The sequence below is a fragment of the Terrapene carolina genome, unplaced genomic scaffold (assembly GCF_002925995.2).
Source record: "Terrapene carolina triunguis isolate 2854851 unplaced genomic scaffold, T_m_triunguis-2.0 Scaffold113, whole genome shotgun sequence".
NCBI lineage: Eukaryota > Metazoa > Chordata > Testudines > Emydidae > Terrapene > Terrapene triunguis.
The window spans coordinates 28,342,594-28,356,780 of NW_020664464.1; the positions used below are offsets into that span (position 1 = coordinate 28,342,594).

Sequence of the window (14,187 nt, forward strand, 5' to 3'; positions counted from 1 at the left end):
TGTGGGTATTTTTAGCTTTGTAGAAAAGCTTCAAATACAAAACAAAATTTAAAAATAAAGATCTGAAGAAAATAGTCTAAACTTGGTAATTTACACTGGTATTTTTACGGAAACTCAAGAGAGTTGGGTGCCCAGCACCTATTAAATTTCAATAGGATTTGGGTGCTTAAGTCCCTTTGGCTTCTTTGAAAATCTCAGTATTAAAGAACTAGATCTGAATATACAGTCCAAACAAAATCATAAGTGATTTTAATTACTATCAAAACTGATTTATTAGGGGATAACTTCTATGGGATTAGGAATGTGACTGGTTTGTGTACAGCGCCTCACAAAACCAATCCCAACTAGTTCCTCTATGCATGACTGAAAGAAAAATGTTAAAGCTACATTAAAGACCAAACTTTGATCTCTGTACCACATCAACAGCTGCATGTCTCTGAGACAATGGAGATCACAAAGTTTAGGAGAATGTGTGAGAGCAAGGGACCAAGTGTTCTCAGTCAAGAGGATCCAGCTATGGGGGGGGGGGGAGGGGGGGAGAGGAGGAAAAAAACTTCCAGAGAAGATTAAGCACATTCACTTTGATCATCTTTATGAAATGCAGCAAAAACTTACTCTTCAAAAAGGCCCAAATTTTGTATCTGCACAGGGCTCTGACGCTAAGAGCCAGGTGGGCAGCTGTGAGGAACCACAGCACGGATCCTCCACCTGCCCTGAGCGGAAGTGTCCGTGGAAGACACGGACACAGCAGGGGGCTGCTTGGGCCCCACACCCAGGGCAGATGGAGGGGCCGCCACAGCTCTTATCGTGGACGGGCTGCAGCTCCGAGCTGTGGGGAGTCTGGGTCCCTTTACCTGCCCTGGGCAGGGTACTGGGACACTGGGCAGGGGGCTACTTGGGCCCTACGCAGCTCCTAGCATGGCTCTCCCCGACCCATCTCCGGCCGGGGGAAAGGGGTCTCTCGGAGCCGCAGCCCGGCCATGGTAAGAGCCGGGCAGGCAGCTGTGGCGGCCTCTCCACATGCCCTGGGTGGGGGGCCCGAGCAGCCCCCGGGCAGGTTTCCCCCCTCCCTGCGGCCAGGCCAGCGTGGAGCCCAGCCAGGGACCTGCGGCAGACCCTCCACCTGCCCATGGTGCAGTAGGGGAGGGGAAGGGGGCTGAGAGCAGCCCCCGGCCGTGACACTGTCCTCCAGGCTCCCTACCCACCTGAGGGCAGGTGGAGGGTCCGCGACTCCACGCAGGTTCCCCACAGCTGCCCACACAGCTCTCCCCAACCGCGCTTCTGCCTTAAGTTTTCATGTTATACTAAACAAGTAAAAGCAAACTGGACAACATTGAATGCAAATATCAAACTTATTTAGCCAACCATGCTGTATCCCCCAGGATTAATAAGTTTTATACATCAAATTATGTGTTTTATACATCAATTGGAACACTGTTTATCTTTAAGAGATCAAGATCTAGCACCTTCTTTGTCCTTAAGGTAAGATCTGAAGTGAAGTTGGTCCAGATATACTTGATTTATCAAAAATACAACACCATCTCCATTGGTATATCAATCACTGTGGAACGGATCATGTAGCAGTAGACACCACCCTATGCTTAATGGTGTAGTTTGCTTGCCATTAGGAGCCTGATTTTCAAACACCCTCTTAATTTTGCCAAAAGAAACCTATCTGAACCTTTCACGTTGCATCTCAACTGAATAGAGTTTTCTGGGAAGTTTAGATTAAAAAAATTTAAAAAAATCAGAAAGCAATTTTATCATTGTGGTGTTTTCAAAAAATCTACCTGAAATTCACTTGTGAAAAATTTTGTATCTTCAAAATGGCTTGGCCTAAAAAACCCTCACATTTATTTTGTTGTCCTTTCTGAAAAGTGCCTTTTACTACTGTTTTTTAATGAGGTAGTAGATTACGGGAGAAATTATAATTTTCTATAACAAAAAAAAAAACTTCTTGCATTCCCACACAGTAAGGTAGGGAGGGAAAAGCCTCATGAAGGCAGCCAATGGAATGCTGCAAGAGGGGCTGTGAAGGGCAGCAGAGTAAGTGCTTGCCCAGGCTACTCATGCCACAGGGTCAAAGCAAAGAAGAATTAAAAACTCTCAGGCTAGTAGTTGAGAAAGGCACTGGACTAAGAGCTTTGCTAGACGCACTTGGAACAGAGAACTTGTAGTCAAAATGACTAGGAAGGCATGGAGGAGGTGCAGGAAATTGGAGGAGACATGGACAGGGCAGAGAAACTCAGAGATTGTAATCCACATTCACCATTAAACATTTTGACATTTTCTACCTTTACAACTTCCCAGATATAAAACTAAGTTCTTAATGTGTACAGCACGGATAAAATCCTCCATCACAGGCTTCTATCATATCCCAAAGTATAAAAAAACCTCTCCTTCTACCTCCAGACTTGCTACAGCCTGCAAGAGAAGAGGCTCACTTTGATGGACTACTAAATGTTTCAGAGCAGGGGCCTCCCTTCCTGCAGATGTTAAATTTTGATTGGATTGATGTACATAGTGCTCATTTAAAAAAATCCAAAACACATATTGTTAGAGCATCTTGCGTCCAAGACTGTTCATTTTATAAAGTTACAAAATTATTCCAGGGGAGGAAAAAAAAAAAAAATCTAACAGTGATGTACATTATTAACATTTTGAAGTTATCTGCTATGCTAGCATGTCTAAGGCTAGCATAAAATTACAATATACTTTGTGCTATTATGAAAGATACATCCCATGAGAGGTTATCAATAAATCTCAGCTTCCAGAGAAGTGGGAAATTTGACACTTTACATTTGATAATAATAAAGCAGTTATGGAAAGAAGCCAAGTTAGCTTATTTTTTTTAAATGCTGAAAAAATACTTACCATGTGTATATGACCACAGATCATCAAACCCACATTTTTTGTGAAAGCATGGACAAGATGAACCAAAGCAGGACGTGAGTTTGGAGCACCTGTCATAACAAGGCATTGAGGCCTAGAGTTTTACATTTAAGAGAAGAAAAATTAGAATTCACTTATTTCCTTTGTATTGATAAAAACAACTTTTAAGTAATTTGCAACTGACTTAGAATTGTGAAGATAAATATCTCCTAATCTAACCACCCTGAAATCACAGAGTATTTTCTCATGATATGCTCCCTTCACATATGGGCAGATTTCCAAGGCATTAGCAAGAATTCTGCATTGCATGGCTGCAAATCCTCCAAGATTGTGTTGCTGTTGCAGTCTCTGTCAAGAATGGACATGCTGCCAGAGGCAGGGGTAAAGGGAAACTGAAATACAGCCTTGTGATGGATGTTCCTGTTCCAAGATCCAAGCATATGTGAGAATATCAATAGACGTAAGAGATTTAAAGCCAGACAGTTTCATATAAAGAATGGTGGATATTGGAAGCATCAAAACCCTGCTTTGCTGAGTGCACAGTTTAGTTAAAAGAGATTTTTCTAACCCCCACGCTATGCCTCCAGCATGAGCATATCTGTTACCTGAAGTTTTTTACATGATCTTCCACGCCTGCAAGACGAACAGTATGCTGCAATGCACTTAGGTAAGTCAAGGCTTGTGTAGAGGATCCCCAGTTCACATCTGTGGGAAGATTTGTTTAAAAAAATTTAATATTATGCCACAAGTTATTTTGACTAATATGATCATTTTCTCAAACTAAAAATTCAGTGTCTAATTGTTTAGCTGCAACATCAACTGAAAATTAGGTAAGTTCAAATTAAAATCAGAGTATATTCCCACTGAAAGTAGGCTAAAGTAAAGTAAACCCAACTTGTGTTTAAGTTAGGGGAAAAACCAGTTAAACTCTACTGTAAAGAGGATAATTCTGTAATCAAATCAAGTTTCCTAGATAACTAGATGTTTCATATTATACAGTCAAATTTAGAAGTTACTTAAACTGATCTATTTCAAAGAATTCTACGGTGTTTGACAAAAGCTATGAAATCTTTGTACAAATAGGTTTTGTAGCTATGCTACTCTACAGCAAAGGAAAATTTAGCAAGGTAAGCATTAGTTTTAAATCAACAGGCAAACTAAATCATGATGGAAAAAACTGGGTCAAGAAACTATCCTTTTAGACTATCACTGTATAAGAGAAATTGAATGCCTACAGTATAATGCATTTACTAAAATTAAATAGCTATAGGAGTCTGGTCTCCCATGTTCTCATGCAAGCAGTCCAATTTTTATAACTAAAATAATAACCAAGTAGAATTTCAATTCTCACAAGCAAGTAAAGGCTACTACATTTAGAGAATTTCAATTACAGGAAATTTTCTCAAGTTTAAATTATAGGCAGGGTAAGTCATCCCACCTCTTAAGGTTGCCTGACACAGGCGCCAACTTTCCCCGGCCCCGGTGGGTGCTCGCGCCCCCCTGCCCCGCCCCCATTCTGACCCCTTCCCAAAAGTCCATGCCCCAGTTCTGCCCCCTCCCTGCCCCTATTGGACCCCTTCCCCAAATCCCCACCAATTTTTCCCCGTGGGTGCTCCAGCCCCAGAGCACCTACGGAGTCGGCTCCTATGTTGCCTGACACGCCTCATTATAAGTAGGGTCCTACCAAATTCATGGCCATGAAAAACACGTCATGGACTGTGAAATCTGGTCTTTTATGTACTTTTACCCTATGCTATACAGATTTCATTGGGGAGACCAGTGTTTCTCAAACTGGGGGTTCTGACCCAAAAGGGGCTCTTGGGGGAGGTCAGAAAGTTATTGTAGGGGGGTCACGGTATTGACACCCTAACTTCTGCGCTGCCTTCTGAGTTGGGTGGCTGGAGAGTGGCAGCTGCTGACCAGGCGCCCAGCTCTGAAGGCAGCGTCCTGCCAGCAGCAGCTCAGAAGCACGGGTGGCAATGCTATACCATGCCCCCCTTACTTCTGCGTTGCTGCTGGCGGCGGCTCTGCCTTCAGAGCTGGGCTACTAGCCAGCAGCCGCCATTTTCTGGCCGCCCAACTCTGAAGGCAGGTCTGCCACCAGCAACAGCGCAGAAGTAAGGGTGGCAATACCGCAACCCCCCTACAATAACCTTGCAACCTCCACACAACCTCTTTTTGGGTCAGGACCCCTACAGTTACAAGTCCCTGAAATTTCAGGTTTAAATATCTGAAATCATGAAATTTACGATTTTTAATAACTTATGACTGTGAAATTGACCAAATGGACCGTGAATTTGCTAGGGCCCTAATTATAAGATCCTCTTTTCAGTTGCTTATAACTTTGCCAAATTTTAACCATTTGGGCTGAAATTTTACATGCCAGAAGTATGTCTCAGGCCAATTTTTTTGGAAAATTATAGTCAAAATAGTTTAGCTTCAGAATGAGACTACGGAAAAATATGTTTTCCACATGTTAAAAAATTCTGCCTATCTTTTCTATGAAAAGCTCTAGTGTCCACATGCTTTGGAGCAGGGGCTTGGAATTTGGCAGGAGGTGGCTTTTTTGTCAGGAACGTGCTTTTTGCTGTCCTCATGAAAATCTGCTCAAAATTTGACCACGTTATAAGCCTTTGGGGAAAAATTTACAGTTTGTACATGCTCAGTAGAGACTTTTTTTTAGCAGCTAAAATCTCAAAGATCACATTCTCACTGAAGATACTCAAGCCTCCAAATTAGTGTCTGAAGCACTCGGATACTCTAGCGATGAGCACAACAGTAAAGCCCATAAGGAAATAAATAATTCGGTTTCCAGAAAAGGGTTTGATTAGTGCGTACTTCAGCTTGCATGCTGGTCTATTTCACATTTAGCGACAGAGCAATATATTATTTTTCTTCAAATGACAGTCAGTGAAGATCAGCAGCTAACTTTAAGCCAAGTTACTGGCTTGTAGCTAAAACGGTCTTCTGACCAGCAAAGCCAAACCAACAAAACTTTTTAAAAGTGATGCAAGTTTTTTGAGTAGACTTCCACAACTCTTTCCAGGTCTCACAAATAATAGGACATAAACACAATAGCACAACTGTATTGGGTGCATATGCTTTTACTGCTTAGATTTTCAACTTAAACACAATACTTTACACTTTTTGGTATTACCATTCATAGTTTCTATTTTCTCTACGTGATCCCTTTAAGAGGTAATGTGATAGCTCAGTCTGGAGCCTGGTTCTGCCAAATCAAGCAAATGCTTTTTACTTATGTGCTAATTGTTTAGATCAATATGCTAATTGGCAGATTTTTCTTTTAAGCTTTCATTAAATTCTTTGTACTTTCTGTATCTTATTCCGAGCTCTTCATTTTACATAGCTCAACACTTCCAATACACTTTTGATTTTCGAAGTGAGACAAAATTATTTCTCATACTTGTTCCCATACTTAGTGTTCATAAAAGCTGTTTTGAATGGGGAAACTGAACTTTTAACATTCAATAACTTCACTTACCTTCAAGCCCAATACTTCAGGATTTCCTTATTTCTAATTTTAACAAAACCCTTTAGCCCAGCTCTGTTCCATCTCATTCTTGTTGCAAAAACAGCTTCAACCCTACTTGTCTTAAAATGTTTTTGCTATCTTACTGTGATGTGTCTAGTCATTCATCGCTATAGGTATGGTTTACCAAGACATCATCCCTAATCCTGTACCATTCCAGGTTGGAAAAACAGTAGAGGATCCTCTCTCAAAAAGGCACATTACATTTCCATTACCTCTCTCCAGAAACAAGCCTACATGGTCCCTTGGGCCAAATATTGCTCATAACTAAGGCTGCGTGTGTCACGGAGGTCACAGAAGTCATGGATTCCATGACTTTTTGTGACTTCTGCAGCAGCCGGTGCTGGCTCAGGGCCTGCCCAGCCCCTGAGTGTGAATGGGGATGTGTGTGTGGGAGGAGGCTCAGGGTTGGGGTTGGGATGCAGGACTCCCACCAGCATGTCCCTATATCTCCTAGCCGGAGGGGCCAGAGGGCTCCACGCACTGCCTATGCCCACAGGCGCCACCCCCAAAGCTCCCATTGGCTGCGGTTCCCGGCCAATGGGAGCTGCGGAGCCAGTGCTTGTGGTGGGAGCAGCGCGCAAAGCCGAGCAGTTACCCTGCGAGCCCCACCCTGCCCCCACCCCGAGCCAGCGGGGGTCCTGGCCCATCCCCCCAGAGTACTCCCGGCCTCCCGGCCCAAGTTTTAGTTAGGGTTATATAGTAAAGGTCACGCCTGTCCATGACTTTTACTAAAAATACCCGTGGCTAAAATGTAGCCTTACTCATAACTCCTACCAAATGCACCTGCAATGCATACACTACTTCCTCTCAATTTCTCTTTTACAGATCGAGTACATTACCTTTTGAATGTATATAGTTAATGTATGTGAGATGCTTTTCTCTTATTTTGAGAATAGAGTTTTCTGTAACTAACCATGCAAATAAAACTGTAAATTTAAAATACAAAAACACAACATTTAACAAAATTAAGTAATCAGATTTTCTCAAATTTGCCCAGATTTTTTTTTTTTAAATTGAAAAACACATACATACCTGGTTTCTTGTAAGTGACATAAATATAGAGTCCAAGGACTATGACATATGTTAGCAATGCTGCCCACCAATTAATGACGAACATCACTATGCAGCAGAGAATCGCTCCAATAAGAGAAACCCACATATTATAGTACTTAAAAGCAGGACGCCAGCCTAATCAAAGAACAAATAGGAAAAGTTCAAGAATTTGAGAGAGTGAGAGAGAGAGAAAATATATTAAAAATCCTGGCACATATTTATCCTTAAAGCTCATCCAACAACTTCTTACAATATTTCAAAGAAAACTGCATCTATGTTATTAAGGACAGGAGCAGAAATGTTTATATGGCAAGAAGTATAGGTCACTTTTTAAAAAGCGGAGTTTGACATTATTTCTGTGCTAAATATTCTCAGCAGCCTGGTGAGTGGGAATATTTGGCATAGAGGTCCATACATTACTCAGATTTGATTTTTTCTTTGCAGTATACCTTTAGAAGATGGTACAGCATGAATCACAATGCAAATGACTGCATGCTATGTTAGTGGGTGCTATCCTTTTAGTTCCGCATTATCACTCCAGTTAAGCTAACTAGTACTACTAGCTAACTACTTTTAATGTTTTTGTTTATTTGGATAAGAGCAACTCCTGAGCATTCAAAGAAAAAGGACAAATATCAGGTGTAGAGTATAGCCGGACACATTCAGGAAGAAAGTGTAACTGTCAAAGACAAGTACTGAGGTTGCCAGAGTTTGACGCCATGAGTTGCTGAAGGGCTGTTCAGAAAGAGGTATAAGGATCATCTATTCTGATAAAGACAGCGGTGACTAATAGAGAGTATTTAGGCTTGGAAGCATTAGATTTTTAAATCGGTAACTGTCAGTAAACATCTATATCACTGTACACACACAAACCGACAAAAATATTTCCACTGATTATCAAAATGTATAGATTAAAAAGCACTGCTTGAGAATTTAGAGTTTGATTTAAGGATATTCACTTCTTGTGTATTTCGACATGATGTTGACCATTTTTGTTTTAATGGTTACAAAGCTTTACCTTTTTGAATCTGTGTCTACTGTCATTAATTGATTGTCTGACCCTACCCCCAGTATCCTGCAACTGAAATCTGAATTGATAAAAATCGAAAAATGCTCACGATTTTGCACAATTTAAAAATTAAATATGAAAAATTGCTTAAAACACTGATTTTATCCATATGAATTATGAAAACAAACATCAAATTCTGACAAGAATATTAGTCTTAATATGGCTAAGCGGCAAATACTGCATCATGATTTGTGATCTACACATATGCTTCCAGAAGTGAATATACCCATACAGCTCGACATACAGAAAATTCAAAATATGCCTGCTTATTTACATATACAATTGAGCAGGCTCAATTGTAAATAGAAATAGGATTTACATATCTATGTAGGCTTTCAACATATTAATTTTATTGCTTGCGTGTATAAGCAATAGAATAAAATAAATATGTGTGCAAGGTTGCGTAAACACAAATCGAAGGCAACTTAATGCACCTTTATAAGTTTGGCCCCAGAGTGAAGATGACTTTTTTTTAAAAAGGGCTCCAACCTAAACTTCAAAAAAGCTTCAAAAACAGACTCCAACAAGAGACTGCTGAGCTGGAATTGATATGCAAACTAGATACAATCAACTTAGGCTTGAATAAGGACTGGGAGTGGCTGAGCCATTACAAACATTGAATCTATCTCCCCTTGTAAGTATTCTCACACTTCTTATCAAACTGTCTGTACTGGGCTATCTTGATTATCACTTCAAAAGTTTTTTTCTCTTACTTAATTGGCCTCTCGAAGTTGGTAAGACAACTCCCACCTGTTCATGCTCGCTGTATGTGTGTATATATATCTCCTCAATATATATTCCATTCTATGCATGCAAAGAAGTGGGCTGTAGCCCACGAAAGCTTATGCTCTAATAAATTTGTTAGTCTCTAAGGTGCCACAAGTACTCCTGTTCTTTTAACCTAAACTCAGTAGGCTAAAAACTGAAATAGAAATTCCTATTTATGTTGAATGCAATTCTTTTATAGGCATAACAATACTTTTGTTACAGATAAAATAAAAACTGAAGCGTAATAACTTTGCTGCCTCATTTCTTGCAATTCGGGTCATCAACTTTTAAGCCCTGGGGCAAAGGAAACAAATAAGAACACCATAAGGAATTCTTTTCCTGAGGGGCAAGTAGTAGTCTCTACAAACAGCTCCTCTTTTCATCAGGATTGCTAAAGTAAAAACTGAACAATAAAACTCCCTTCCCACCAGCGTCGTCACACAATCCCACTGACACCCAGTGTCAATGGGAGGGAAATAAAAAGGACAGCGAGTCCTGGTCCAATGTTCTGTTAGGAGAAAGTATCACTCCCTCCTAGGAGCACCTTCCTCTCTCATTGAGGGCTTTAGTTTTCTTATGGCTTCCTTGTTCACAAGGCATAGCTCTTGGCTCCATTCATCACCTGCTTAATGAGCCAGCATTTCAGACTCTCTCTCTCTCTCCTCCATAACAACCAGGTGTGATCCTTAAGGCAGTTCCCTTAGAGACTGAGTCCCAGTCTCTTTACCTAGTGAAGTTTTACTCCTTTGTAGTTCAGGCTAGGATGAGGCATACACACCTCATTAGCTGGGCACTCTCAGATTAATGAGAGGTATTCAGAACTGACTGTGTACACAGAGTCGTCAGTTGTTTTGATTCAATATGTATCAGTGTCTACGTGGCTGGGACTTTGTGCGATGACAGCAACACCAGTATTGCTGGAATTCTGAGGTATACAACGCCAGAAGCAAATGGACAAGTCTTGGCCTTGTGCCAGTATTTGAACAGGAAGGTGATGTCTGTTCTACATGAGCAATAGAGAACACACAGACAGATGGTCAGTCCTGGCATCATGCAAAGCAGCATGGGATAGCAGCAGGTAGTCTGCCAAGCTAATGAGAATGAGTGATGTGTGCACGTGAACATTAGTCACACTAACTCAATATGCAGTGAACTTAACACATTTTCAAAGTGGATCATAGAATACATATTAAGTGGCCAATTAGTATGCCGTAAACCTTTGCATCATGTGGACATAGGTCATTCGAGTGTGTACTCACTAATGTTAGTGTGGACTAAATCCTCCATGTAAAGAAGCCCTTATGCTCCTAACTTAAAGCACTCATTTTTTGAAAATCCTGGCCTTAGTCCTTAAATACTGCAGAGCTTTCAAAACAAATTGAGAAACAAAAATCAAAGCTCTAGTCACATTTTACATACTGCACCCACACACGTGGTTTAGAATTAGTTGCTGGAAGGCAAATTAGGAGGAAAAGACATCTTACTCAGGTTCCCAAGTTGTGACAGATACAACCACAAGTCTCCTATAATTACCAAAGAGGCTGTTTTAGTGTCAGCCTTAGGTAGGGGTTTGATTTGGCTAGTCTAGTAATTTTTCTAAGATTGTTTTAATAAATTCTTCAATTAGTAAATTAATAACTTCTGTGCAGAAATACTTTGTTTCTAGGGTAGCTTTAAAATGTGTTAAACCCCCAAATATGAAATTCCTACCTGGAGATTTTGCAAGTGAGGCATGGAATACAGAGAAATTAATTAAGGCATATGAAGCCAAGAAGAAGTTGGAGATTATTGGAGCAATGACATTCAATTCAGCTGTAAAAACACAAAGAAAAACAAATAGTTATTAAGCTTATTGTCAAACTGCTTTAAAAATCCAAGGGCCAAAAGTTTGCTACAAGGGCCTCCTTCTCTCTAGTGGAAACAATAAATTTGTAACACATTTTATTTTATTCAGCTCTATATAATGGTCTAATACCATAAACTGCTCTAAACAATTTCTCTAATCATTTCAGCTACTATGGGAAAAACACATAAAACTAAAATCTGCTTCAGAAACAGCCTATTCTGCCACCAAAATCCCATCACCCTTGTGTCTCCAGCCAAACTCACTTTAAGATACTTTTTAAGGAGATTTGTAGAAAATATGTTTTCTCAGTTCAAGAGTCCAAATATTAATATGTTCAATTATATCTTGATAAAGTCTAGTCTAGTTTAATCAGTAATCTTTACCTTTCTCTTCCTCAGACACAGTCAAAGAGTGCCTCCCCACTCAAAGAAATAAGTTTAGTCTCCATTTTATTTTCTCACAGAATCATCATAAACTTTGAATTTAAATGTTTCAAAGCTTTCAATGTGAGTTACAATTCTTTGTGATCAATTAATGTGCAGCAGACATTTGTTCAAAATATTCCCTATTTAACTTGCAGGCACTCAAGGAATACCAAAGTTGTTTGAAATAAGATATGTTTGCTATCTGACTACACTGTTTGCTAATTCAGGTTATTTACATTTTTTTCCAGAATTACACAGTTAGCCCATGAATATTAAGTTTTCATTAGTCTGCAATAGTGTTGGAATGTGAGAGGGAGACATTGTGGTTTAATAGAGGTCTGTGGGAGCTATAACAGGTGAAATCATATACCTGTGGGCAAATGGAGAAGCATATTTGCCTGACTCCCACCTTAACAAAAGACTGAAGCAAGGCTGATGTGACCCTTTAATGGTGCGTGTGTGTGTGTGCGTGGGCGGGGGGGAGAAGGGTATCCTTCCTTCTGCAGCAGTTGAGGCTGTCCCAAGAGTAAAGAGGGTCTTGGCAGATTCAAGTAGAGGTTTGGAATTTGAGACGCAGCATCTAGGCTCTCTGTAACTGCAGTCAGACAGAGAGGGGTGCAGCCTCTGCCCTCCTCTGTAGAGAGAAGAAAACTTACTTTCCCCCCCCTCTTTTCCTTCCTAAAAGGATTAGGTGGTGGGAAAGCATAGGGCTCTCCTTTTTACCTGGATAGAGAGCAGTAGTAGTAGCCATCACTAGTCATTTCCCACCACCACAAAGGACTGAAATCAAAGATACAGCAGTTCAAGAACATGACACTTTAGTCCACTAGGACCCTCTTCAGTCTAATGAAACCTCCAGACCACATGTGGCAACAGTGATAACTTGGTCTTTCCTTCCTCCAACAGCCTTCAAAAATGCAGAATAAGCAAGATGGGGGAAGAGATAAGAGTAACAGCATCAGTTTTTAACATAAGCAGTCCTGGAAGGGGCTAGAGGATGATGTGGAAGATCTTTTATCTGCCTGCAAGGAATGTATTACCACCTGGGCTGGCCCCCACCTCTGGCAGCACCAGGAAAATCTTGCACTTCAGTGGTTCAGTGGATAGCAAACTTTAAAGACCTCTATTTGTGCAAGCTTGCCACTTACGGAAGCATAGATTAGTGATGTTTTATTGTCTAATATGTATGTATTAAAAAATCTGTAAATAAATATAAAAGGCTTTCACATCATACAACAGCTCTCTATAGTAGGCTAATGGATAAGAAGATAATACAATAGGGTTGGGAAAGGATTAAAAAAAAGCTGATTAGCTAAAGTCTGTGGATATTAACTGTTACCTTCCCCCACTAATTGAGATTGAGGCCTTGACTACTACCAGGGTAAGTTGACCTAAGTTACGCTACTCCAGCTACATGAATAATGTAACTGGAATCGATGTAGCTTAGATCAACTTACCGTGGTGTCTTCACTGCGCTGCGTCGACTGGAGATGCTCTCCCATCGACTTCCCTTACTCTTCTCGGGGAGCTGGAGTACTGGAGTCGACCGGAGAGCACTATATTGTCGATTTAGCGGAAGACCCGCTAAATCAACACCAGCTGCATCGACTGCAGCAGCGTTGATCTCCCTGGTAGTGAAGACAAGCCCTGAGATGAATCTGAAGTAACTTCCGAATATGTGGGAGAACAATCCTCAAACCTCATCCACTGAACATGTTTCCAAACACAAGCCAACACCTACAATTTTTAAAATAAAAAAATCTATCCCCAAGACTCCATGGACCCGGTCATCCAAGCATAAGACAGTACAGCATTTTATAGCACAAAAAGAATACATTCTAAATTTTTACTCCAATTTAAATTAACTAACCAATTAATATGAATCCAAGAGCAATCAAGAAAGTTAGAATATATCCTCGTAATGGTTCATTGTTCTTCCCATAGCCTTTAGCAAACATTAGAAGACCTGGATAGATATTGTCCTTGCATAAAGCCTAAGAAAGAAAATACAAAAAGTTAGTAAGGTTTAATTAAGATAAATTTTGCATGAGATACATACTAATGCATTCAATGAGGGCTAGTGTTGTCTAGTTAGAGCATGGGATTGAGAGTCAGGACATGCTGACTATTCCTTACTCTGGCTTTGCATCACTGTGTGATCTTAGAGCAAGTGACACCTTCCCATTTCTGAGTTTTCTCCTCTATCAATACAATGAGGATAATATTTTCTCTCTCTTCTTTGTGAATCACTGACATTTGTCATGTGACAGTAGTAAAAAAAAGTCACAACATTAATCACTTTTTTAATATTGAACCAGGAATTTCATCAAGATATGGAAAATATTCTCAAAGCTACTCTCTCTCTGTCTGCTTTACTCTAGTGCTTTTCTGTCAAACCTTTATCCCCCTTCACTATCTGGCTTCCTGCTGCAGGGTTGTTGGGTTTGGGGTTGGTTATTTTGGTTTGTTTTTGTTTTTAAGTGTATGGTATCCTCTCATGATCCTCAAACATGAAGCATTCCCACAGTAACTAAACTGCAGTTATTCAACACACACACACACACACACACACACACACACA

The 14,187-nt window shown here is 40.4% G+C and overlaps 1 protein-coding gene across 1 annotated transcript in view; it reads right to left on the reverse strand.

Annotated features, from left to right (window-relative positions):
- Positions 1-14,187, reverse strand: part of SLC12A2 (solute carrier family 12 member 2) — a 106,452-nt gene that overhangs the window by 20,150 nt on the left and 72,115 nt on the right. Inside the window, exons 12-16 of the mRNA XM_026652356.1 lie at positions 13,477-13,600; positions 11,046-11,147; positions 7,478-7,633; positions 3,498-3,597; positions 2,875-2,986 (exon numbers count right to left, since the gene is read on the reverse strand). Coding sequence (XP_026508141.1) covers positions 2,875-2,986; positions 3,498-3,597; positions 7,478-7,633; positions 11,046-11,147; positions 13,477-13,600 — 594 coding nt within the window. The remainder of the gene's footprint in view (positions 1-2,874; positions 2,987-3,497; positions 3,598-7,477; positions 7,634-11,045; positions 11,148-13,476; positions 13,601-14,187) is intronic.